This window comes from Pungitius pungitius, chromosome 12 (genome assembly GCF_949316345.1).
Source record: "Pungitius pungitius chromosome 12, fPunPun2.1, whole genome shotgun sequence".
Taxonomy (NCBI): domain Eukaryota; kingdom Metazoa; phylum Chordata; class Actinopteri; order Perciformes; family Gasterosteidae; genus Pungitius; species Pungitius pungitius.
The window spans coordinates 12,435,036-12,456,921 of NC_084911.1; the positions used below are offsets into that span (position 1 = coordinate 12,435,036).

General features: G+C 43.9%; 2 protein-coding genes across 9 annotated transcripts; both read left to right on the forward strand.

The window, feature by feature from the left end:
• The first annotated feature begins 298 nt into the window (after positions 1-298).
• Positions 299-11,332, forward strand: zc3h7ba (zinc finger CCCH-type containing 7Ba). Of its 6 annotated transcripts, none has more exons than XM_037477129.2 (23): positions 299-536; positions 1,002-1,069; positions 1,165-1,201; positions 1,805-2,002; positions 2,631-2,789; positions 3,511-3,591; positions 3,948-4,007; positions 4,111-4,165; positions 4,323-4,495; positions 5,059-5,620; positions 5,879-5,940; positions 6,028-6,121; positions 6,441-6,602; positions 7,475-7,689; positions 8,034-8,134; positions 8,251-8,432; positions 8,569-8,654; positions 8,838-8,995; positions 9,141-9,246; positions 9,476-9,584; positions 9,801-9,937; positions 10,076-10,245; positions 10,539-11,332. In XM_037477129.2, exons 2-23 carry the CDS (start codon positions 1,011-1,013, stop codon positions 10,717-10,719), a joined length of 3,147 nt encoding a protein of 1,048 aa, XP_037333026.2. In that variant the 5' UTR covers positions 299-536; positions 1,002-1,010; the 3' UTR covers positions 10,720-11,332. The 6 variants fall into 6 exon arrangements, with proteins under 6 accessions (XP_037333026.2, XP_037333025.2, XP_037333028.2 ...); XM_037477128.2 differs by having other exon boundaries at positions 299-532; XM_037477131.2 differs by having other exon boundaries at positions 299-532; positions 4,365-4,495.
• Positions 11,333-11,590: 258 nt separating this feature from the next.
• Positions 11,591-19,235, forward strand: tefb (TEF transcription factor, PAR bZIP family member b). 3 transcript variants are annotated; one of them, XM_037475945.2, is made up of 4 exons: positions 11,591-11,835; positions 15,198-15,791; positions 16,101-16,303; positions 16,669-19,235. In XM_037475945.2, the coding sequence occupies exons 1-4, from the start codon at positions 11,733-11,735 to the stop codon at positions 16,882-16,884; spliced, it is 1,116 nt and encodes a 371-aa protein (XP_037331842.2). In that variant the 5' UTR covers positions 11,591-11,732; the 3' UTR covers positions 16,885-19,235. The 3 variants fall into 3 exon arrangements, with proteins under 3 accessions (XP_037331842.2, XP_037331840.2, XP_037331841.2); XM_037475943.2 differs by lacking the exon at positions 11,591-11,835 and adding an exon at positions 13,869-14,593; XM_037475944.2 differs by lacking the exon at positions 11,591-11,835 and adding an exon at positions 13,870-14,572.
• The last annotated feature ends 2,651 nt before the right edge of the window (positions 19,236-21,886 follow it).

A 21,886-nucleotide genomic window follows, 5' to 3' on the forward strand; every position in this document is an offset into this window, starting at 1 on the left:
AAAAAACATTGATTGCCAACAATGATTTACAGATGTATACATCAATTATATTTCTATGTGTGGTTTTTATAGTTGTTGCTTTTTATATTCTTTGATTAAGCTGAACTGCCCAGCACCACTTTGGTCTTTGTACCGTTAATAAACGTACGAGTGTTATAGTATCAAATAAATGACAAAGTGAAATGAAGAATGAAACCACGTTTTGAAGGGCTGACAGGTTGTGAGTAGATGGGCTATAGTGTACAAACAGGAAGCCTGACAGACTGAACCCAGGGCCTCCAAACACACTCGGCATTAAAGGGCCACGGTGGATGTTGGCAGCTGGCTGGTGGATGCGCTGGGGCTGCTGGGAATCGAAACTTAACCGGGAGTTGAAGTCAGAGGCGCAGAGCCTCGACGGGTCTCTTCCTCCTCGCCCCGCTGTTTATCACCGCGGCCGCTCGGCTGTAGAAAGCTACTCCGTTGTACCGCCATTGGACGCTAAATGACTTAAAAACTTCTATCCGGTTCAATGAACTCTTCTCTTCTACAAGTAGGTGAGTCTATTTGCGCCATGACAGCGAGGGAAACATACGGGAGTCAGGGGCTTGATTTTTATTAGGATGTGTGTAAATGTATTTAAAAAAAACGAGACGAACACGAAGCCGGATCCGGTGTCTGCACGAGGTGTCAAAGCCTTCCCAGTGAGCATTTTTGGTTGAAAAGACGTTGAAAAAACGTCTATGCCCGACGTTGAAAAGACGTTGCAAAATGGTTTAAAAGTGAAAGTTGTTTCAACGTCTATTCGTAGAAGTTGAAAAGACGTCTATGTTTAGACCTCATTTCAACCCGATTTCAACCATATTTCAACGTTGAAATAACGTCTTGTGGTCACTGGGTTTTGTTTCATGGTTTACTGCTGCCGAAGGAAGTGGCTTCACACCAGTTCCAGTTCACACCGAATATCAACAGCACATCGGGCCGTGTGGGCTACTAAATTCCGTCGTTTGTCTTCTCCCCAGATAACAGGCATGGACCCCGGCAGACAGAAACGCAAGCAGGAGATCAGGGACTCTCTGAAGTTTATACAGTGAGACTCACTTTTGGTTCTTTGAGTTCACCGAATAGAAAGTGAAACCAGCTGTCTCATGACTTTTCTGAGCAAGTTTTCCTCTGGTGTTCTAGGTCTTCGCTGGCTTATCCAGAGCCGGAGGGCTACCAGGTACAAACACACTGTTGTGTCTGTCTCTTCACTCTTAAGCTCTACAATCCGGTCTTGTCATTAGTTGTTGATGAAATCACACACCTCTCTCACTGTTGTTTCTCGCTGTCTTTTCTGTCCCAACACCCCTCTGTTCCCTCCTGGCTGCATGCACAATCTAGGACTAGGAACTTTCTCACATATTTTGCCTGTTCTCTTCGCGGTGACCGCATTGCTCGCATCTGTCCTGATGCTAACAATGCTCACAATACTCACTCTGAAATATAAACTGGTTGCTGTAATCATTCCTCTTGTCCACAACTGCTGCATTGTCCCCAGAGGATGAATCTTTCTGATGCTTCCTCTAGAGCCACCATAAATTCATATTCTTGTTTTTAAGTCTGTTTAAATGTCTATCTAATTAATGGATTGCCACACCTTTTGTGACCTGGTGTATGTTTAAACAATTTCCAAACCAATCACATTCCAATCGGGGATCGATTCAGGCCCAAAGTGAGCGGGACGAATGTTTAAATACATACAGTTTTTATTGGAATATACTCTATTCTGGATAGGGCCCAATGTTTTTGGGGCACACCACACATCTTTTGACCCCCTCCCCAGGACTTCCTTACCCGGTTAGTCTGCAACCTGCTGGATGAGGGCAACATTTCGTTCAGAGACAGTGACTGGGATCAAGCGCTGAGAGACTTCAGTGAAGGCTTGAATGTCTCCAGCTACGCTGCGGCGGAGGAGATCCAGATCCCCGACGCTTTGCTGGAGAGCCTGTACGTCAACCGGGCAGCCGCCTTCCACAGCGTGGTAAGATACATCTGGTACTCTGCCTTCCTGACACGCCGTGTCCGTTTGGCAGACTGATTGTTGCAGTGCGGCCCATACAGACACCTGAAGTCTGCTCCGTACCAAACTTGATCGGTGCATGAGTCAGTTCAGATCCAGCTAAAAGGGGATCTAATAATAATAATAATAACAGCAGGTAAAGTCTGTTTTCAACCCCCCACAACTTAATCTGTGAAATCCAGTAATATATCAGTGGTTAGTTCGATATAGATTGTGCTACATTTAAAAGACCCAATCAAATATTTCTCACTATAAATTATACGTAAGTTATTATAAAGCAGCGGAGGACAGCGGAGACATGATAACATGCAGAGGCTGAAGATGAAGCGCTGTGTAAAGCGGGGGAGACGCTCCGTCAATGAGATGAGAGTAGGTTGTTAGCGAGGGTTCAAGAGAAGGTCAAAGCGTGTTGGAGGGGGGGGGGGAAACTAGGTGTAAATCTTAAAGGAAAACGTTATTGTCAAAATAATTGAATCATAGATGGTGTTAATAAGGCAATAGCAATAAAGGTATTTATGAAACTGTCCACACACTTATAATTTGCTTGCTAGCTTGCATCTCCTCACCATCCGTCCCACTTTCACCACAGGGGGAATACGAGCGAGGCGTGATGGACTGCGACATGGCTCTGAAAGTGTGTAAGGAGAGCCGCAGGGCGCTGTACAGGAAGGCGCTTTGCTTGAAGGAGCTCGGGAAGTACAAGGAGGCCTACAACTGCACCACCAGCTGCATGCTCGATACCCGCCTGGTAAAGAAAAGACACACATGGGAGAGTTGGTGCTAATGGTTGTCAGGTCGTAGTTGAAGGCTACGATACCTGCAGATGACACCAGAGAGCAATTCACAGCACGAGAAACAAAGGCGCTCAGTCAACTTCGTCTTTTACTCGCTGCAAAGGGAGTCCAATCAAGATTCTGAGTACTAGACTCTTCACCTGATCACAGCCAACTCCGACCAGACTCTTCCTTCAGCCTCTTTTTATTTAGCAAGCAGGTTTCATGAGCATGACACTTCAGCATGTAAGTGTGGCGAGAAATGTTTTGTACATTTCTCCCAGATATGGAGTTGTTTTGCAATTCTAGTGTAATTGGAAAAATGCAGCAGCAGTTGGAAGGACGTTTTATACGTCAACCTGGTTATCCAAGTTCCCAATCAAAAAAGTTAAACAGTGATTACAAAGTAGAACATGATAAACGTTAACAATCGTTCCCAAGAAAATAACACAAATCAACAACAATTTTGTAATGACGTTCACATCAAGCTCGGCGCTACACATCATTGGTCTTGTGTGCTGTTTAGCTAAAGTGAACACAGCATTGGTTACATACAGTTAATGCAGGACACAATACAAGGACACTGCTGTGTGGAACAGTTCCACTAAATGGTTTTCGCTACATGGTACATGTCAGACCTGTACTGTAACTTGTGCAATGAATGAATCTGTTCTTTGTCTGTTAAACTCCTAACAGGACAAACGGGTCAATGAGCTTGCACTAGAGCTGGCCGTCCACCTGGGACTGAAAAATCGGAAGCCATATGTCTGCATAAAGGTTAGTAAATTAATGAGGTTGCCATGTCAAATTCCTTGTATGTCTAACATATTTTGGCAATAAATGTCCATAAATCCTGATATAATCTTGTACCAAGTCATTTCCCACTGATGCATGATCTATTTTTTATTCAATCCTTAAAATCACATGGATGCAATATAAAATAAATGGTTTACCAGGTTTTTTGGTTCAGGATTTTTGAAGCAGGATTTGGATATATATTCCAAACATTTTTCTAACACCAGTAAAGGCAATTCTCGACTATCTGAACGCATATATCGTATTTCCTAACTCCAATGAAGACATGGTGCAGATTTGTGTCACTCCTATTCAGTCTCTCATTGTGTCTCTCCCAGGAAGGAGTACTTTTCAGGACAGATGTTGCTAATGGAAACATGACTTCTGAAGCTATCAAAGCAAGTTTTATATTTTCTGTAGCTTTTAATACCTAAAGAATAAATCAAAATCCTAATATTTACGTAACTTGATGTTGTTTTGTTTTTTCCCTCTTCCTTCCAGGTGCCTGGTGCTCATGTAGGAAATGGCAGGAATCCTCTGAGTGGCGTTGCACCAGGTGTGAATTCTTGACTTTGACCTGTTCAGAATATTTTCCATACCAGTATTGGCAACATGTTTTTCCCCACATGTTTTTGATTGTCTTTCATGAAGGTCTTGAGATATGTGTTCAAAACTAGTAAAATAAGTCCAATATCCCTACTTCTTCTCTGCAGTTAGTTTTCCCAGCATGCCTCAGTGCTCCATTCCCTCCCCAGCTCCCTGTTCCCACCAACCCAATGTGTCTTCCACACCCGCCACGGTGGACAGTTTGCAGGACTCCGAGCTGATGGGAGATGATTTGGACAGCCTGCTCGACGGCTTCCCCAACGGGGCCGAGCCAACTGAGGTCTGCTGGATTTGTTTAATTGAAAATAAATGGTCATGTAATTTACAGTTGCTTTACGATTCAGAGATGAATTGTAAAGAAACCAAAACTATAAACTGAAAAAAAGGATACTGAGAGTCAGGTGATATTCCTTGATGTCCCCATAGTCAATCGATAAGTTTGTGTAATTGAATCGTCGTAAACGTAACAGAACCATGTTAATATGATAATATTTATTCCTGAATTCCCTCAGCTCCTTTAAAACCAGATTAAAGACTTTTCTGTCTGCTGCTCCCTTTAATCGACCATTTCTGCAATTCAGAATTCTTAAACTACACTGCAAATTTGATGTATTCTTTTTTTTTTTTTTTAATTTAATCTAATGACTTTTTTTTGTTTATGTTTCAATCAATGCTCTTAACTGTTTGTAAATCTCCCTGCTTTAAATTTGGATCTTTTTAAAGGTTTAATGTGAAGCACTTTGAAGTGCTTTGTTGATGAAATGTGCTATACAAATTAAATACCCTTGTCTTGATTGGAGGGTTTCGTCCATTTTCACGCGTTTCTTTCTGCATGTTTTCCAGGTAGCGCTCTCAGTCCCTCACAAGACTTCCACCTGCGAGTGCGCAGTCTCCTCTGTGCTGCCCGCCCCGACACCCCAGCTACCCCCGGCCTTCTTCAGCTCAGCCGTGAGCCAACTCAACTCGCTGGACTTCTTTTCAAGTGGTGCGCGCGGCGCTACGACTGGAACCCTGGACGCGCTGGACGACCTCTTGACTTCTGGCCCGGGAGGTGGCGCATGTGCTACAAACAAAGCGCTGAACACTGAGGCTCTGGATGGACTCGATTCCCTGGATGACTTCTTGGATACGATTCCAGGCCCGGCTGGAAGTGTGGCCGAACCAGAACTTGGTAACGTTGAAAAGTCCCTTGATGATTTGCTGGATGAACTCAACCCTCTGGAGGACGACTGTAGTCCGGGCGGTCAGAGTGAAGCCCACAAAACTGGTGCGAAAGCCTTGAACGCGCTTGACTCCCTTGATGCCCTGGACCCGTTTCCCTCAGTAGAAGGTGTTGGGGAAGCTTTGCCAGTGTTCTCCTTGGGGGGAACAGGCCTCGACTCGCTCTCTGATTTCAGCTCAACTGGTGATTATTTTTATCCATCAAAGTGGTTTTTGTTTTATTTGCTCATTTTTATTCATTAGTACCTTTTGAAATGAAAAATATCTGCTTATTTACACATCAACTTAATTATTTATGCCCAGTTACATTAAAAAATGTATGATTCATGTGTAGTGGGAATTGATAGTTAACTAAAGTGTACTTTACTGTAATTTGACTAAGTGCTCCCCCTTTTTTAAAAGGACCACATTTGTTTACATTTATTTCGGTTATGTTCCTCAGCTACCACAGACTCTCTGACTGCTGCAGCTCAAGTAATGCGATCTCCAAACAATAACTACAAGGTAGGACTCTATTGTCTGGCTTTTGTCCCAGCTCTGTTGTTGTTCGATGGCATTACCTGAAATCTCATTCTCACCTTGGACACAAAGGAGAAGAGCAACGCAGCGCTGGTTGCGACCTCTCACCCGCTGGCCTCCACTCATGAGTTCCTGCAGGCCTGCTCGGCCTGTTTCCCTCGGCTTGGTGAGGCATCAGTTCAACCCCGTCTTAAACTAACTGTAGAGTAGCAAGACACCACCATGGTCCTGATGCTGGTGAGGACTTCATTGTCCAGACTGGTTCATCCCTTTTTTAATATTCACTCTTGTGAGGACATTTAAAGATGGTTAAATCTTCATTCTGTGCCCTTCTCGTCGGGCAACACGCAAAGCCCTGATCAAAATATATGTATTAAGAAATTAGAATGTTCTTATGAAGTGGAGGTTGAAAAATTACTCCCACTACTACTTCTTTCTGCTCTTGAATATCCTAAACTTAACTTAAACCTGTTTTTTGTTTTCAGGTCAAGGCATATACACATTTGTTCACAAGCCAAACCTGGTGCACAGCTGTAGGAGGGACATTCTGTTATGTAGGCTCCTGAAGGGTTATCCTTCGGATTGGACCAGAGTTCGACCGATTCCTAACTGGAGCTCCTTCACTGGGCCGTTTGTACTTTGCAGAGGTAAGTAACTCTATATCGAATGGATGACGACGTTTTCTCATCGATGGTTTGTTTCTTGCTATTGTTGCTAAAAACCTATTTGTATGTGTCTGTGCGGTTGAAAGTAACCACTTTACGTAACGCTTGCACTGAACACTTTCATCAGGAGAGACCTTTTGAAAAACTGGCATTGCAAATGATTTGTGTCCAGATGTGGACCATAAATGAACATGAAATGAACTATGTTGAACTCTTGTAGCGGGGGGCCTTAAACATTCCTTCTACAGACCTTTCGTAAGGCAAAGAGAGGAGTTTACATCGAGTGTGTCAGACTCAAGGTGGAGGTCACGCATCCCTTTAGGGTTTTATGGCCTGTTAAACTGAAAGTCATTATTAATCATTCGTTGACAAGAAGCAAAAGGGAGAACTTCACAATTGTTCTTTGTGCTCTGCACACTCTTGGTGTCACTATAGTAGCATAAACCACGTTTATATCAGTAAAGTAATTTGGTTGATAAATACAAAAGATTAAAGTCATTCTAGCCACAATTCACCATCAACGGTAATAACCGTCTGACCCCCCAAGTCCCTTATTGTCGTTGGACCGCTTTGGTCCAGCATGAAACTTTTCTACCATCCTTGATTAATGATGTTCTCAGAAGTTGGATCCTAATGACTTCTGGGATCCTCTAATTTTTCATATAATGCCACTAGCGGGTCCAAGGTGTAACACAAACATTAGAACGTGGCAGAACGGTTGATGAGGCATTCACTCAACGAAACCATTTAAGAGGGAACTTATCGCAAGAATGACTGATAAACCTCAACTAATGATGTCAACCGTCACTGTAGACGTGTAACAGAGTGAGGTCTGAATTTTTCTTTCCTGTCAGAACTGATAAATTCTGGGGATTTGGGCCTGTGCAAGTATGGAGAAAATTGCACGTTTGCCTACAACCAGCTGGAGATTGACGTTTGGACGGAGGAGCGGAAGGGAAGGCTGGACAGAAACCTGCTGTTTGACACATCAGGTTTAAAACTGGACCCTGTAAACAGCGTAATTCACCTTCTGCATGAAGACAGGGGCATGTTCATGTTCCTCTGTCAGGTTAGAGCTCTTCAACTGATTTTAGAATGATGACCAAAATAACCATTATCGTTATACAAACATGATTTCAAATGTTGCGTCATGTTTCGCTTCTTTCATGCATTTAACTCTTTTTTTTTTTTTTTACTGAGCACAAACTCGTACACAGTTGTGTATATCACAAACTTTGGCATGTCAAGAAGTACAAGCTGCTGCTGTTTGTTCCGTCCATGAAGCGTGCACACTAGACGCTCCTCATTGTTTTTAATCTATATATGTTTTGAAAATTCACACATATGTGTTGTATCATACCAGATATATTTGTTGATCTTTGTTCCTTTCTGCCCTGTATTCTCTGTCTGTAGGAATGCTATGACAGTAAACCTAGAATCATCAGTAAGCGCTGTAGAGACGATCACACCATCTGCTCTAACCTGAATGCTCGCCACACCTTCGATGCAAATAGGTGAACACAACATACGTGAGAGTCTGAGAGTCCTTGTTTTTCCTCATTTTATTCTCATAGAGCAACTCTTTACATTGCGTCTATCTCTCCATCTTTCTCCCATCGCTGCCCGTAAGGTGCCTGGCGTTTGTAGTGCAGACCCAAAGCGTGAACTACAAAAAGGTGCGATCGCTGAGTGTCCTGTGCCACTTGGATTTGTGCCGCCAAGCCATCCGGTACGGCTGCAAGAGAGAGGACGATTGCTATTATGCTCACTCCGTCATAGAGCTCAAAACCTGGAGGGTGCAGCGCAACACAGGTGCAGTCTACATTAATATAGCAATTATAGAAATAATTGAATAAAAAGTGCCTGACTGCTATGTGTCCCCTTGAATAAAAGGTATGAATAGACTGCTGTTTCTATTATGATGAGTATGGGTTGGTGTTATTTTCAGGTATCAGCCCTGATGAGATTGTGAAAATATCGACAAAATATAACGAGAAGCAGGCGCAAAACTCAAGCAAACACAAAGGAAATAGAGTAAGAAAGCCCCTTTTTGATTATTCTTTCAATTATTCATTGAAACAATGCAATGTTTCCCTGCATACGAAGTGAGCTGCGTGATACCTTCTCCATGCTGGTCGTCTTACGGAATAACCAAAATGTTCTCTCCTATTGTAATTCGCAGAGCTTAATGTAATTAATATCAAATGTATTCTCCAGCTGTCTGCTAGGGGTGATTGCAGCAAACCAAGGGAAGGAGCAGCTGGGAAGAGTCTCAACATGAAGATGAAGTTTGCCTGTGCTCAGTGCCTGCGGGACGGCCTGATCAGTGAACCAAACAAAGCCCTGAAGCACTGCACTGCAAAGGCCAGGCACACGTGAGTCAAAATGAGTTTGGAAATATGTATTAATCCATAATCAATTAATCCTATTGTAGATGAGAAGTTAGATGTTAAACTGGTAAATCACAGGTGATCACAATGATCACTTTCCTGTGTCCTCTTCTTGTGTTGTTGCCTTCAGGTGGACTAAAGAGCGATGGGTATTGCTGGTCAAGTCCTTGGAGAGAAGTAAATGGGTTCAGGTCCGACCGCTGCCACATGCCAAGAACTTCCCTGTGCAGTATGATGTAAGTGTGCTGCATCTGCACGTACACGCTTTAATACAACGGGCAGTTTCAACCCAGGGCTTTGATCAATTGAAGACATTTTTACGTTGGTTAGCAAGTGTCTCCCCCAGTTATTTTCTTGTCCTTTTTATAGTTACTATAAATAAATGTAAATAAAACTGTTACCTGTTGTGGTGTTGAAAGTTTGTAGTACATCTGTGTTTAACAGCATTAAATTATCTCCTGGCAGATATGCACCCAGATGTTAAAGAAAAAGAAATGTAACTACTCGGGGAACTGCACCTTTGCTCATAGCCAAGAGGAGAAGGAGATGTGGATGTATATGAAGAATAACAACTGTGAGTTATTGGAATGGTGATGTAATATTGTAAAATGAATGTGTGTCACTGATTTAGCATTAAATGCATAGATCATTCAAGAAAATAAATCAAAATGAATGCTGATCCAATTTTCCTTGTCCAAACGTTGGACCTAAATTACCTATAATGCGCCTATCATGGATTTAGTTTGTTAGCACTGGTTAAGTCAAGACCGTTTGTATTTGTGCCTTTTAGTGTTCGAAATGCAGCAGATGTATGACATGTGGCTGTCATTAACCGCCCAAATCCGTCAAGCGGATGGAGCCATCCCCACCCAGCCCGTCCAAGAAGATAAATATATTGCCATGCCGACGGACTTTGCCGAGCCAATGGTGGGTGCCGTTTTATATTTCCCTTCATTGACGTTGAGGACCAAAAAAACGCTGCAGCAAACAAAAACATGCATAGTCAGGAAAGCAAATGTGCGACTGTAAAAATATGACCCCGACGCCGTTTTCTGTGTATTTTAGAATGGCTTTCACTGTCGTCTGTGCGGTAGGCACAGTAACAGTGAGCGGCAGTGGCAGCAGCACATCTCCACTGAGAAGCACAAGGACCGGGTGTTCAGCTGTGAGGGCGAGGACGAGGCCCTGACGTGGAGCTACCGGTTCCCTGGACCGTGCCTTGATCTCTGCCTGAAGTACGACCTTTTCCTGGATCCAGATTAGAAGTGTTTGAATCCCGGTGCCAGCTGGGGAAACCTGCTGAGTGACTCATCGCCCACTGAATTCTATATCAGTGGGTCACTTGTAAAGAAAAAAATAAAACTCAAGACAAAGAATGAATATCAAACTTTCATTCACCAATGAATACTAATTCATGCTTTGTGTCTACCAGATGTGTAAATAAGCGTTTTGCTTCAACACCATTTGATCTTTGAAAGGATTTGTCACATGTTTCCAGCTGTTTTTTCATCATGTTGCTGTTTGACAGGTTTGATGCCGGATGCCCTGACGGTGTGAGCTGTGACTACGCCCACAGCTTAGAGGAGCTGCAGGAGTGGACAGAGAGACGAGATTTCCTGAGACAGAAGCTGGCCAAAGCCAGGGAAGACATGCTCATCATGCCTGATGAGTTTGACTTTGGAAAGTTCAACTTTCTACTTCGGGATTGAGAATTTTTTACTTCAGTCGTTACGTCAGCCATTAACTGCCAAACTACCTTTTCAGTTAACTAAGAGCAAAATAAAGGCTAATCAAACTAGCAGTGTGCCTTCCAAATGATGACTAGATATAATTCGAAGCACATTCGAAGAAGCACAGGCCATTTACGCTGTTTTAATTTCCTGTTACTGTAGGGAAAGCTTTCGCTCATCAAATGTACAGCAGATTACAAAGACCCACCGCTATTTTTTTTTTCTTCACTTTGTGTTGTTTTAATAGGGACTTTAATTAGCATGTCTTTAATTTCAATGTTCCTTTTGAAAAGATTTAAGGCCTGACAAGTCATCTATATGTATATTTTAATTTTAATTCCCTATAGCTGTTCGGAACATTTTAAGAGCCACTTTTTGCTTATCTCTATTCAACTAAAACCTCAGGTCAAAATGTACAGCAGATACAAAGACACACCACCCATCACTGAATATGCATTATGAAGGCCATTTCAATGTTGTTCAATAGTTTTGTTCTCTACCCTTCTGTTGCGTAGTATATCTTTTGAGAGGATGTGAAAGGCCTCGATTAAGCATTACTCGCCACAAAATAATATTTAATAATAAATGGTTCACTTCTGATTTGTGTCTGGAGTCTATTTTTTTTAGGAGCATTTGGGGGATAATGTTTTCATCAGAGACTAGTGTTTCTCCTCCAGCAACCACCTTTTTAGCGCACTACTCAAACGGGTCAATAGATGGCGCTGGGCTTTGGAGAAATGTGTCCCACTGAACAGTCTTGTTGTGCTCGCTTTAGGAACCCGCCCTCTGCCTTCTCATTGGCTGCGCGGTGTGACTGACGGGCGGGCGACTCCCCTTGCTGATTACAATACAGGTTGTTTGGACAAACGCTGGCGTCGCCGTGAGAACACTTTCTGCATAGTTGGTAAAAAGTGAGAAGTCGGTGAGAGCGTTTCTCTCTCATTTGGACTCTACTTTCGGGCGTTGGTGGATACCTTCACAGGCTGCTCATCATGACAACTAACCACTTCATCTGTGTAGACAGGAGCGACGGTCCTGAGCTCCTCAAGTCTTTGGCTGAATACCCCTTTTCCTTCCCTGCCTTCAATGACACCGGTAAGAATATTACCTCTTGTTGTTCTTTCTTTCAAGCACGTTACGTAATTGTATGAACGGGTTGCTCTCATCTGTAATGTGATTTATGATTAGTGCACTTTGAATTCATTTTACTCTCATTAGCGTTATGTTTCTGGGCTACTTTACCTCTACCAATGTTGTAAATTACATTACTATTTAGAGCGGAAAACTACCCGACACGTAGTTCAAATTACCTTTGGCTCGATGACTTTTTATTTTCAGCAGGAATAATTATCCAACCACTGGTAATTATATTCCCTAATGGACGCGTTTACGTTTGATGCTCGAAGTAGTGCTGCTGTTAAAAGTAGTACTTCATACAAGTTTACATGTAGATATTGCCACAATAAGTAAATATGTAGCCTCCCATCATTGATGTAACAGTGTTTTAACCAGTGGAGAAGTTAAATTGCGTTTAAGGAACGGTAATGTACCTCAAAACTCTATAAACATGAACCGTTCCCCATCTCTGAAACATCGGTCCTGCAGCAATCAGCAACTCCTGATCATATTTATTGCTATTAATAAGTCATCAGTCATGACGTTCATTTGGTTGTGTGCGCGTGTGTGCGTGTGCGCAGTTTCTCCATGCAGAAACATTACATCATTCTGCAACTGATGCAACCACACTGACACAGTCCTCATTCACAGTTCCATCACATACAGTAATTAATCTATACATTCTTGCTTCTCGAATAGTAGTTGATTGAAAATAGTTGACAGTTTCCGAGAGGCAATACACGTCTTTCTCTCATGTCTTTCCAATGGTCTTCTTCAGTGAGGCTGAAATGGTTCTTCCAAGGTTTGGCTCCCTCAGCAGGATGCTGAGTCACCTTATCACCCCCCTTGGTAGCAGCAGGGGCCCCTCTTCAGCATCCATGCTTGTCCGAAACATGTCCGGCGTCTGAGTGCTGGACGGTGTCCGTTTTAGATATTCCCATTAGCCGACACCCCCGCCCTCCCCACCTGCTTCCCTCTGCTCATGATTCTAGTGGCCATGTCACTTTGACCTGGCTCACACAGCAGTCTGTGAGAAGACACTTTCAACAGCTTCCAAACCTAGTACTTTATTTTAACATAATCATCAGTGTTTCCCCAAGGTTAACAACTTTGAGGGGGGTTAGGGTGGGGGATGGATTACTTTTCTTTGCAATTTAAACCAAATGTTGTGCACAGTCTAAACAAAACAAAGGCTTGACCACAAGGCCACCTCAACTCTAAAGATCAAGGGCACTGACAACAGTTCATTCGAAGAATTGTTATTTTAAGCTAACAGCTGTTTGCATTTGTTGCACTGAAAAACTCAGCAGGCCTGAGAGTTTCTGTTTCAAGAGGCTCTGCAGGATATTTAGCAAGTGATGAGAAATGGGAACTCTGTATGCCTCTACACGTAGATACCCTGAATACTGACTGACAGGCTAGGTCAGGTACTACACAAAATTCCATTTTGACGTTTGTTTTTTGTGCCACACATGCGCACACACAGACCAAGTACACAAATAAGGTGTGAACGTTTGAACACTGTGTTCCAGAAACCAAACATCCTGCAGGGGAGCGCGACAGCCTCGCGCGTGCACGCGAACGGTTTTCTCTGGTTGTTGCGCTTCTGAAGATTTAAAAAGCGTAAAAATGGGCTTTATTTATGCTAACGGCGGTGTGAAATCATGTATAGTTCCATAAAACGACGTGTATCTCTACGAATACAATACACTTAAATAATACAAAGCTAAACATTCAGCGAAACTACTTGTGGTACGGTATTATCCGTAAACCGAGCAAAATATGTGCCCGCCGGCTGGGGAAGAGCGTGAACTCGGTCAACTTTGGCTCCTCCTGCCAGCTGTTCGAAGGCTGGGCGCGTGCCCGCTGCGGCTCGACAGCACGACGTGCTGAATATCTGAAGCCACGCCCCTTGACGGACTGTACCTTCACGTGAGTACGATAGGGGCGGGGGCACGTGTTCAGACACGAGATTCCGTGCCGAGGGGACATTGTGTCTTTTTTTTACGGGGTGTGTATGTGTTGATGCAGGCTTTTGATCTGTGGACATGATGGAAGTGTACAAGTGTGTTTATAATTTAGTCTGCTTCAGAGGGATGTGGCCTCAGTAGCTGGAGTAAGCGAGTAGGGACACTTGCTGCAGGAGACTCTGTGTTTTGATGTGGTCAACGTGCCATAGACTGTCAAAATAATTAAAGTCTGTAAGTACAGTTGGTCTTCATCTGGACAATTTGCGGCTAATGAGAAGCGCTCCGACCACGTTACAGACACACTGGTCGGACTGTAACACGGGCAGCACTCGCAGCCAATCAGCTTCTACTATTCTACGAGTGGGCGGGGCGTGTGGGTCATGAATATCCAACAAGCGCGCTTGCGGGACAGACAACAAGGGGCTTCTGTAGTGTTGTTTTGCAGCCTAAAAAGCGTTCATAAGAGCCCTGGACGCAGCACGCCCTCTTGAAAGGAAGTGACAATCTGCCTTCCGAGGTGTTGCTTTTGCTTCCCGGTGAAGGAGGCAGACGCCCGGCGAGCTTCAGGCCATCGCGCCGGTCTGATAAGAGTTAAACAGGAAACATGTCTGACAAAGCCGCGGTCACAGTGTCTCTTCAGCCCAGCGATAAGGTCGATACGACGGAACCGCCGAAGACCTTTCCCTTTGTTTTGAAGAAGATCATGGACATCCCACCTCCTAACATCCTGGAAGAGGGCGACGACGGTAAGAGCAGAATGCGAAAAGGTGCGCTCCGTTTCCCGGTTTGTTTACGTCATTTTTACCGACTCCATGTACATTACTAAATTGAATGTGCATACGTCTAATATCAACATCTCGGTCCATAAAATGTATTTGGATTTAACAAGGGCCGTCCATCAAACTCGTTTGTCAGAGACACGACTTGTGTTGCACGAACCCAGTCACCCTTTAGGCTGCGAGGAAACGAGAAAAGAACATGAAGTTCCAGCTCCTCTCTGCTGCTCTTCCAGCAGTGAGGACAGGAAAATAACGTGCACTTAAACATGGTCGACTCCCATCGACCGCATCGCTCTGGTGTTTTTTGGTACCGGGTTCGTGTGTCAGTGCACGTGAGTACTAAGCGCGGTCATTTCTCGTTCCCTTGTGCCTTCCTCGAATCCCCAGAATCCTCGTTCAGTTACGGATTGACAGGCTTTCTGGTTGGAACCCTCTGTTATTGTTTTGATCAGCGCTACCCCCCAGCTGATGAGAGTTTACTGTGTGTGTCATTGAAAGGTCCCTTGTTGTCATGTGTACACAGGGACACATTTCTCTCATATCCAGCAGCCATTTGTTTAACCACTCGCCTTTGTCTTGTTTTTGTGTGCAGAAATAGAGAAAGAGAAGCTTTGCTCCACTGAGAATGTGGGGGGAGGCGGGGCTGGAGCAGCCAGTGCTGGTGCAGGTTCTAGAGAAGGAGGAGGAGGAGGCGGCGGTGGCAGCGTATCAGCATCCTTAACCCCAGCCATTTGGGAGAAGACCATTCCCTACGATGGAGAGACCTTCCACCTGGAGTACATGGACCTGGATGAGTTCCTCCTGGAGAACGGGATCCCTGCGACCCTGGAGGAGGAGGAGCTCCAGAAGACTCTAGCCTCGGTGGGATTTAAAGGAAAATTTGTCCCCAAGGTTACTGCAAGAGCCACGGCTGCTGGCACCCCTGACCCCACCTCCGCATTAACGCCGTCCATCTCCGCCACATCTACGGTCACCTCTGATCCAGAAGAAGAGGCGACCGTCACTATGTTGCAACCAGCTAAGTTAGAGGAAGAAGAATTAGAGGAAGAAGAATTAGAGGAAGAAGAAGAGGAACAACAAGAAGAAGAAGAAGAAGAAGAGGAGGAGATGGAGGAGGAAGAAGAAAAAGAAAAAACGGAATCTTTGCCTCGGGTGGCAAAAACAGAAGTGCAAGAAAAGAAAACAGGTGAGAAATTGAAGTCTATTGTATTATCTGGGATGTGTTTTTTAGATAGACAGTTCCCACTAATGATATTCATGTAATGAGAACATGAACTATTATTGTACATTCATACACACAGACAAAAACCTGTCCTTTTCAGCTAATGCAATAGATTTAATGGATAAATTTATATAGAAGATGGCCGGCACGACACAAAAAACATGCTGCTCATTATATTATCTGTGGACCAAAACACCATCCAAACACAGAGTGCAAGCCCCCCCCCCCCCCCCCCTTGTATCCAAGCCGACCGTTGTCCCTTCATTCCCATAGATCGTAACACTCCCTCCCCCGTCGACCCAGAAGCCATCGAGGTGGACATTAACTTCCAGCCGGACCCCACAGATCTGGTCCTGTCCAGCGTCCCGGGGGGAGAGCTGTTCAACCCTCGCAAGCACAAGTTCTCCGACGAGGAGCTGAAACCGCAGCCGATGATCAAGAAAGCCAAGAAAGTGTTTGTTCCCGACGAGCAGAAGGTAGGCCAACTGGAATATTATGTGGAAGGTCTTTTGGGCACCAAAGACGGATTCAGAACTAATGAATGACATCAAAACACATAACTGAACAATATTCATATAATACAAGTTGCCTGAATGCGACAGAGAGCACAGCTAACACTGTAAAAATGGGATTGCAATTGACCTGTGTGTTCTGGTCAGTCCTTTTCACGATTAAGGCATTTGCAGAAATAAATAATAAAAAAGAGGCTTGTGGATTAAAGGTCAAAGACGGGTCAGGGGGGTGGGGATGTTTACACAACACAGATGTTCCTTTCAAATCCCCTGGTTGGTTGTGTTGAACCCTCCCGTTCTGTCTCTTCCCTCCGCTCTCGCTCCACCAGGATGACAAATACTGGTCCAGGAGGAAGAAGAACAACGTGGCAGCAAAGCGCTCCCGCGACGCGCGGCGGCTGAAGGAGAACCAGATCACGGTGCGCGCCTCCTTCCTGGAGCGGGAGAACGCGGCGCTGCGGCAGCAAGTGGCCGAGATGCGGAAGGACTGCGGCCGCTGCAAGAACATCCTGTCCCGATACGAGGCGAAGTACGGGCCACTGTAAAGAGCTCGCCCCCACCCCCCAGCCCCCGCCTTCCCCACACCCAAAAGTATCTATGATACGAAAAGCAGAACTCCCCTCCCCGCAGAATTCAACGCAGACCCGCACCACCAAGGAATTCCAAATTTCCACCGTGGTCTTTACTGACCTCCAGTCTTGGTTTTCGAGCTCCAGCTGCCGTTTCTAAAGCGACGCAGGAGTTTTGCATACACATTGGCAGGCAGTAAGGCATGATGGGAGCGGTGGGAAGGCCTGTGGAGAGCGCCTGGCTCCTACACTTAAGAGAGGAAAGGGGACGATTGTGGACTCTTTCCATGTGGTCAAACACACACGGCGAGTCCAGTCGGTCCTGAGGCGCTCTCAGGAAGTATGACAAGAGCCGAGTGGTACGAGAGAGTCACACAGATCAGTTTTTATCACTGCACTGCACTTCTTCTTCTTCGTGGACCAAAGCATGAGTCAGTATCAAGTCTCAGAAGGGTACACACTGTTCCGCCCCTCACATTTACATGTGTCGTGCTCACGTTTGTGTCTGTACTTTTATTTTTCAAAGAACCCGTGGCAGGGTAGGAGGTAGGATTGCACAGGGCCAATTCACCTTCACAGCGCTACTTCCAGCTCACAGAGAAAGAGAGCTTCAGGTCGGAGGAGGAGGAGGAGGAGGGGTTCAGTCACAGGCGTTCTGTCTCGTAGCCCACGTGCACGCACGCGGATAAAAACCGCTTGTACGTGTAATCCATTCTTGCGCTTTCTCTTCAAGAACACAATGTGTGGGTTTGAAGATTATAGTGGTGGCAGGTATCTTCTGTATTCACCTCCAGACAAGAGTAGCTCTTTTGGGGGAATAACACATGCATTACCTTCCATTTAAAGCTAATGTGATCCAATTTCCTTTCATACTAACCTCAGAACAGCTTGCAGGGCCTCCACACAATATTTTATATTGAAAGAAGAAAGACTTAAGCTTTCACTTAGAAGGTGATGTATATTTTACAAATGAAGACAGAGTTGCAGGGTTTTTTTCTGCAGGTAACTGGAAGGCGGTCGTCAGGTGATCTCCGTGGCCCTCACCGGTGGAGGGGTATGTCGATGCGTAGGGATGTTTATTTCACTGCTCACTGCAGATAGAGGGCGCTAGAGCTACTGCCTGCCGTGATGGCTGGATTGATTTAAAACAAAAATATTTAGACAGTCCCAAAGTTGACTGCGTCTAAACCTTGTAAATACATGTTTTTCTCATGGTTTGTATTTCCTTAGACAGGAAATATGGCCGCGTCCTTACCAACCCAATACTAGTCTGAGTGCTGTATTCATTCTGATGGTAATAACGCATCTGTTGATAGTGATGTTTAACATGTTGGATAATTCCTTTTGAAGAACAATTATTTTAATGAAACCAATGCAGGGATATCAAAGGGATAATTGTGCTTTGTTTTAAAAACAGATTAATATAGTTTTATGGGACCCCCTCCGTCTCTATACATACAGCATGTGTTTAAAAACACAAAGGACAGGACACACTCTTGTTTACCTCATCCAGCACTTCCTAGTTTCAATGGTGAAATGTGTAGTCAGGCTACAAAATGGTCGTACCTGAAGCAAAAAGCACATTAAAAAGCAGCTTTGATCCATTCGGCAAAACCTGGACTGAGTCGATTAAATTGAGTCTGTCATTTGTTGACTAATCTAGACACAGACTGTCATATGGGACTCTGTATCTCAGTGTCTTTGGCCGATGCACATTTAGTCATCTGTCAGTTTGTGTTTATAATCGCGGTGATTTTGTAATGTGGCAATAATACTGTCATGAAATGCTTGTTTAATTTCTATGATGTTGTTGTATGTTGTATGTTGAGTTGATGTACTAAATATGAAATGCCCCAAAAGTCATGTGTGCTTCCAGTTCAGATCCTCTAGTCTGGGATCTTAATGCATGAAACCCGGTAAACTTGTCTTTTGTTTGTTTTTCTCTTGAATATTTTACACCAAGTGTACTTATGTCTGCAAACTATTACTGAAAACTAGATATGTTTTGGAAGGGTATGTTGATGGTCTCTTGTACAGCTGTCAAAAGCAAACGCATATCATTAAAATAATGTTAGGTATTTATGACTCTTCATAGCATTATAGAACCAGCCGTCCAGCGCTTGACCTTGGGCCCAACATCTGCTAAAGACAGCATCTTTTAATCACTGTGTGGATTGTTGTTTAACGAAGATGAATCTATATCCAGATACACTGGATCAGTTTGTGATTCTGTTTCTTAGCAATGTGTTTTATTCTGCATTGACATTCAAACTTTGCTACATTATGCTGTTTATACATAAATATAGTTGATTGCAAACATTCAGTTTTTTTTAAAGTAAATTTAAATGTGCCGCGTCGAGCTGACTAAAGGCACTGGTCATGCAAGTATTTTAGACAGATGATTTATATCACAGCATACCGAACGTAGCAATTTTATTTACGGAGGACGCAAAGCACCTCTTGGAGCTTATTATCTTTTAGCAGGGTCTAAATGATCCAGTCCAACACATGACAAACAGTAGGAAGGGAAGATAATAGCAACAGTGGTTTATGCCTGCAGATGTCCGACCTCCCCCTACAGTCTAAGGAAGCAATGGCTGCCGCACCATCAGAACCACTATGTAGGAGCCACGAAGGTGATTATTATATATGTTCTGTCTAATATAAAATGATAGTGGATATGAGTTTAATGGTGTATATTTGGGACACTTGGGTTGTTATATTTGTTGGGTTTGTTAATTGCATATGACCGTAATTGGGGGCGGTAACTTTTGGACTGATTATAATAGCAGGCACAGACGGAAGTAGCGAGGGAGGAAAGAGAGGGTGAGTGACGGGGACGCCGTATTTTTGTTGACCGCTATCGCTATCGCTATCGCTATCGCTAACGCTTGTTGAACGCTATTGACATTGTTGCTTGCTGCTGCTGCGCCGCTGTTTGCTACGCTGCTACAGTTGTGATTTTTCTTTTACGTTGAGCACGTTATGCATATGTTGGACTAATACTTCAATAAACCTGTCAAAACGCATCATTGGATCGGAGCGGAATTTTTCTTTGGTACAGCGCGTCACAATCCGCTACACCCATAACTTAGCCTCTCAGCGACTGTTTATTTGAATACATGTCGCTACATTTTGTCAACAAAAACTACACGGCATTAGGAAGCAATTGCGGACGTTGAAAGGACCATCGGAGATAAAGGACGGCACTAACTTTCAATCCGGAGGAAGCACTCATGTGTGTTCATGTGCGTTAAGCTGTATATATTGGAAGGTATGCGGCGCATATGCTGTTGTTCGTCTATTGGGGACGTTATTGGATTGAACACCGTTTGAGTTGGTCGTACCGATTGCTGGCATTGATTGTGCGGATTCGGTGCTGTATATCTCCATACTGTCAGATGATGAATCTCCGCTTCATCTCTTTGGAAATTGCCGCTGCTATGCTAATGTGCGTGACGTTTCCGGATCTGTGGAAGTGTTTGGATGCACTGTAGCCGACCTCAATGCTACACTGAAACCCCGCTTTGGCTCTTTGAGATTGCTGTTGCTCTGCTATTGTACATGACGTGTTTGTACATGTTTGAATGTTGAAGTGGATGCACATTTATTGAGAAGTAACTGAAAAATAAAATGAGTCAAAAGGTTGGTTCTAGTTCTGAAATGGAGAAGGAGAAAAGGCAATCTAAGCCCACAGCAAAGGCTTTGGCAAACAAAATCGAAACGCTTCAAAATGAAAGGAGAAAGAGTGTGGATAAAATTAAAGGGTTCATACAACAAATTAAAACATTCCTGAAAAATAAGGAAAATGTTTCACAAGTACAATCTCTGTTGGAGAGTGTAATTGATCAGTGTGGAAAGGCCACCAAGTCACATGACCTGCTGATTCCTTTACTCCCTGAAGAGCAACAGAAGATCCAAAGTGAATGGTTTTCGGACATCGTGACCTATAACAACACATTTCAAAAACGTGTTAACCAATGGTTGATTGAGCCAGATGAATTGCTTGAGTTACATGAGCAAACTGATTATGGTGAAATGAAGGAACAGGAGTTGCCTCCAAAACCTGATGAAACTCAGCAACTGGCTGCCTTGATTGTTGATGCAGACGAGCTGCAAGATTATGTAAAACCAAATGACAGTGTGTCAAATGTGGGAAGCAGAGTGTCCAAATCACAAAGTTCTGCCACAGGAAGAGAGTCTGTTGATTCCAGGATTTCTTCTGCACGTCTCAAAACAGAGGCTGATTTGGCAGCTTTAAGGACAAGACAAAGATTATTAAAAAATAAACATGAATTGGAAGAGGAGGAGGAGCGGCTACGTAAAAGGAAGGAACAACTTAAGTTGGATGAAGAAATTGCAGCAAACATGGCAAGACTGGATGTGCTAAAGTCTGGGAGCATCTTGAGTGAGAGAACCTCAATATCGAAGCGCTCTGATGGAATGAACTCCTATCTGGTAAGAGAACAAAAACTGATCCTCAATGCTAAAGCAACGCCATTTGTACCACAAAGGTCAGATGAAATCAACTATGCTTACCTGGATGCAAGAACAAGACCTAATGAGAGAAATCCATCTCAGGTAATTAATTCACATGGACCCAATCTACATGCAGTGAATCACAGTACTCTAGAAGGGATGCAAGATGGAAATGCTTTAAACACTGGTCCAAATGAAGATCAAAACAATATGTTGGACATTATGAGGAAACAAAATGAAATAACATCACTGTTGGTGCAACAGCAGTGCCTTTCATCTTTGCCTAAGAGGGAGATACCAATCTTTGATGGTGATCCATTAAAATATCATGCATTTGTGAAGGCTTTCGAGAACGGTGTTGAGAGGAACACTACAAATCACAGTGACAGACTGTATTTCTTGGAACAGCACACAAGGGGTCACCCTAGAGAACTGATCAGGAGTTGCCAGCATATGGAGCCGGAGAGAGGATATGCTAAAGCAAAAGCATTGTTAAAGA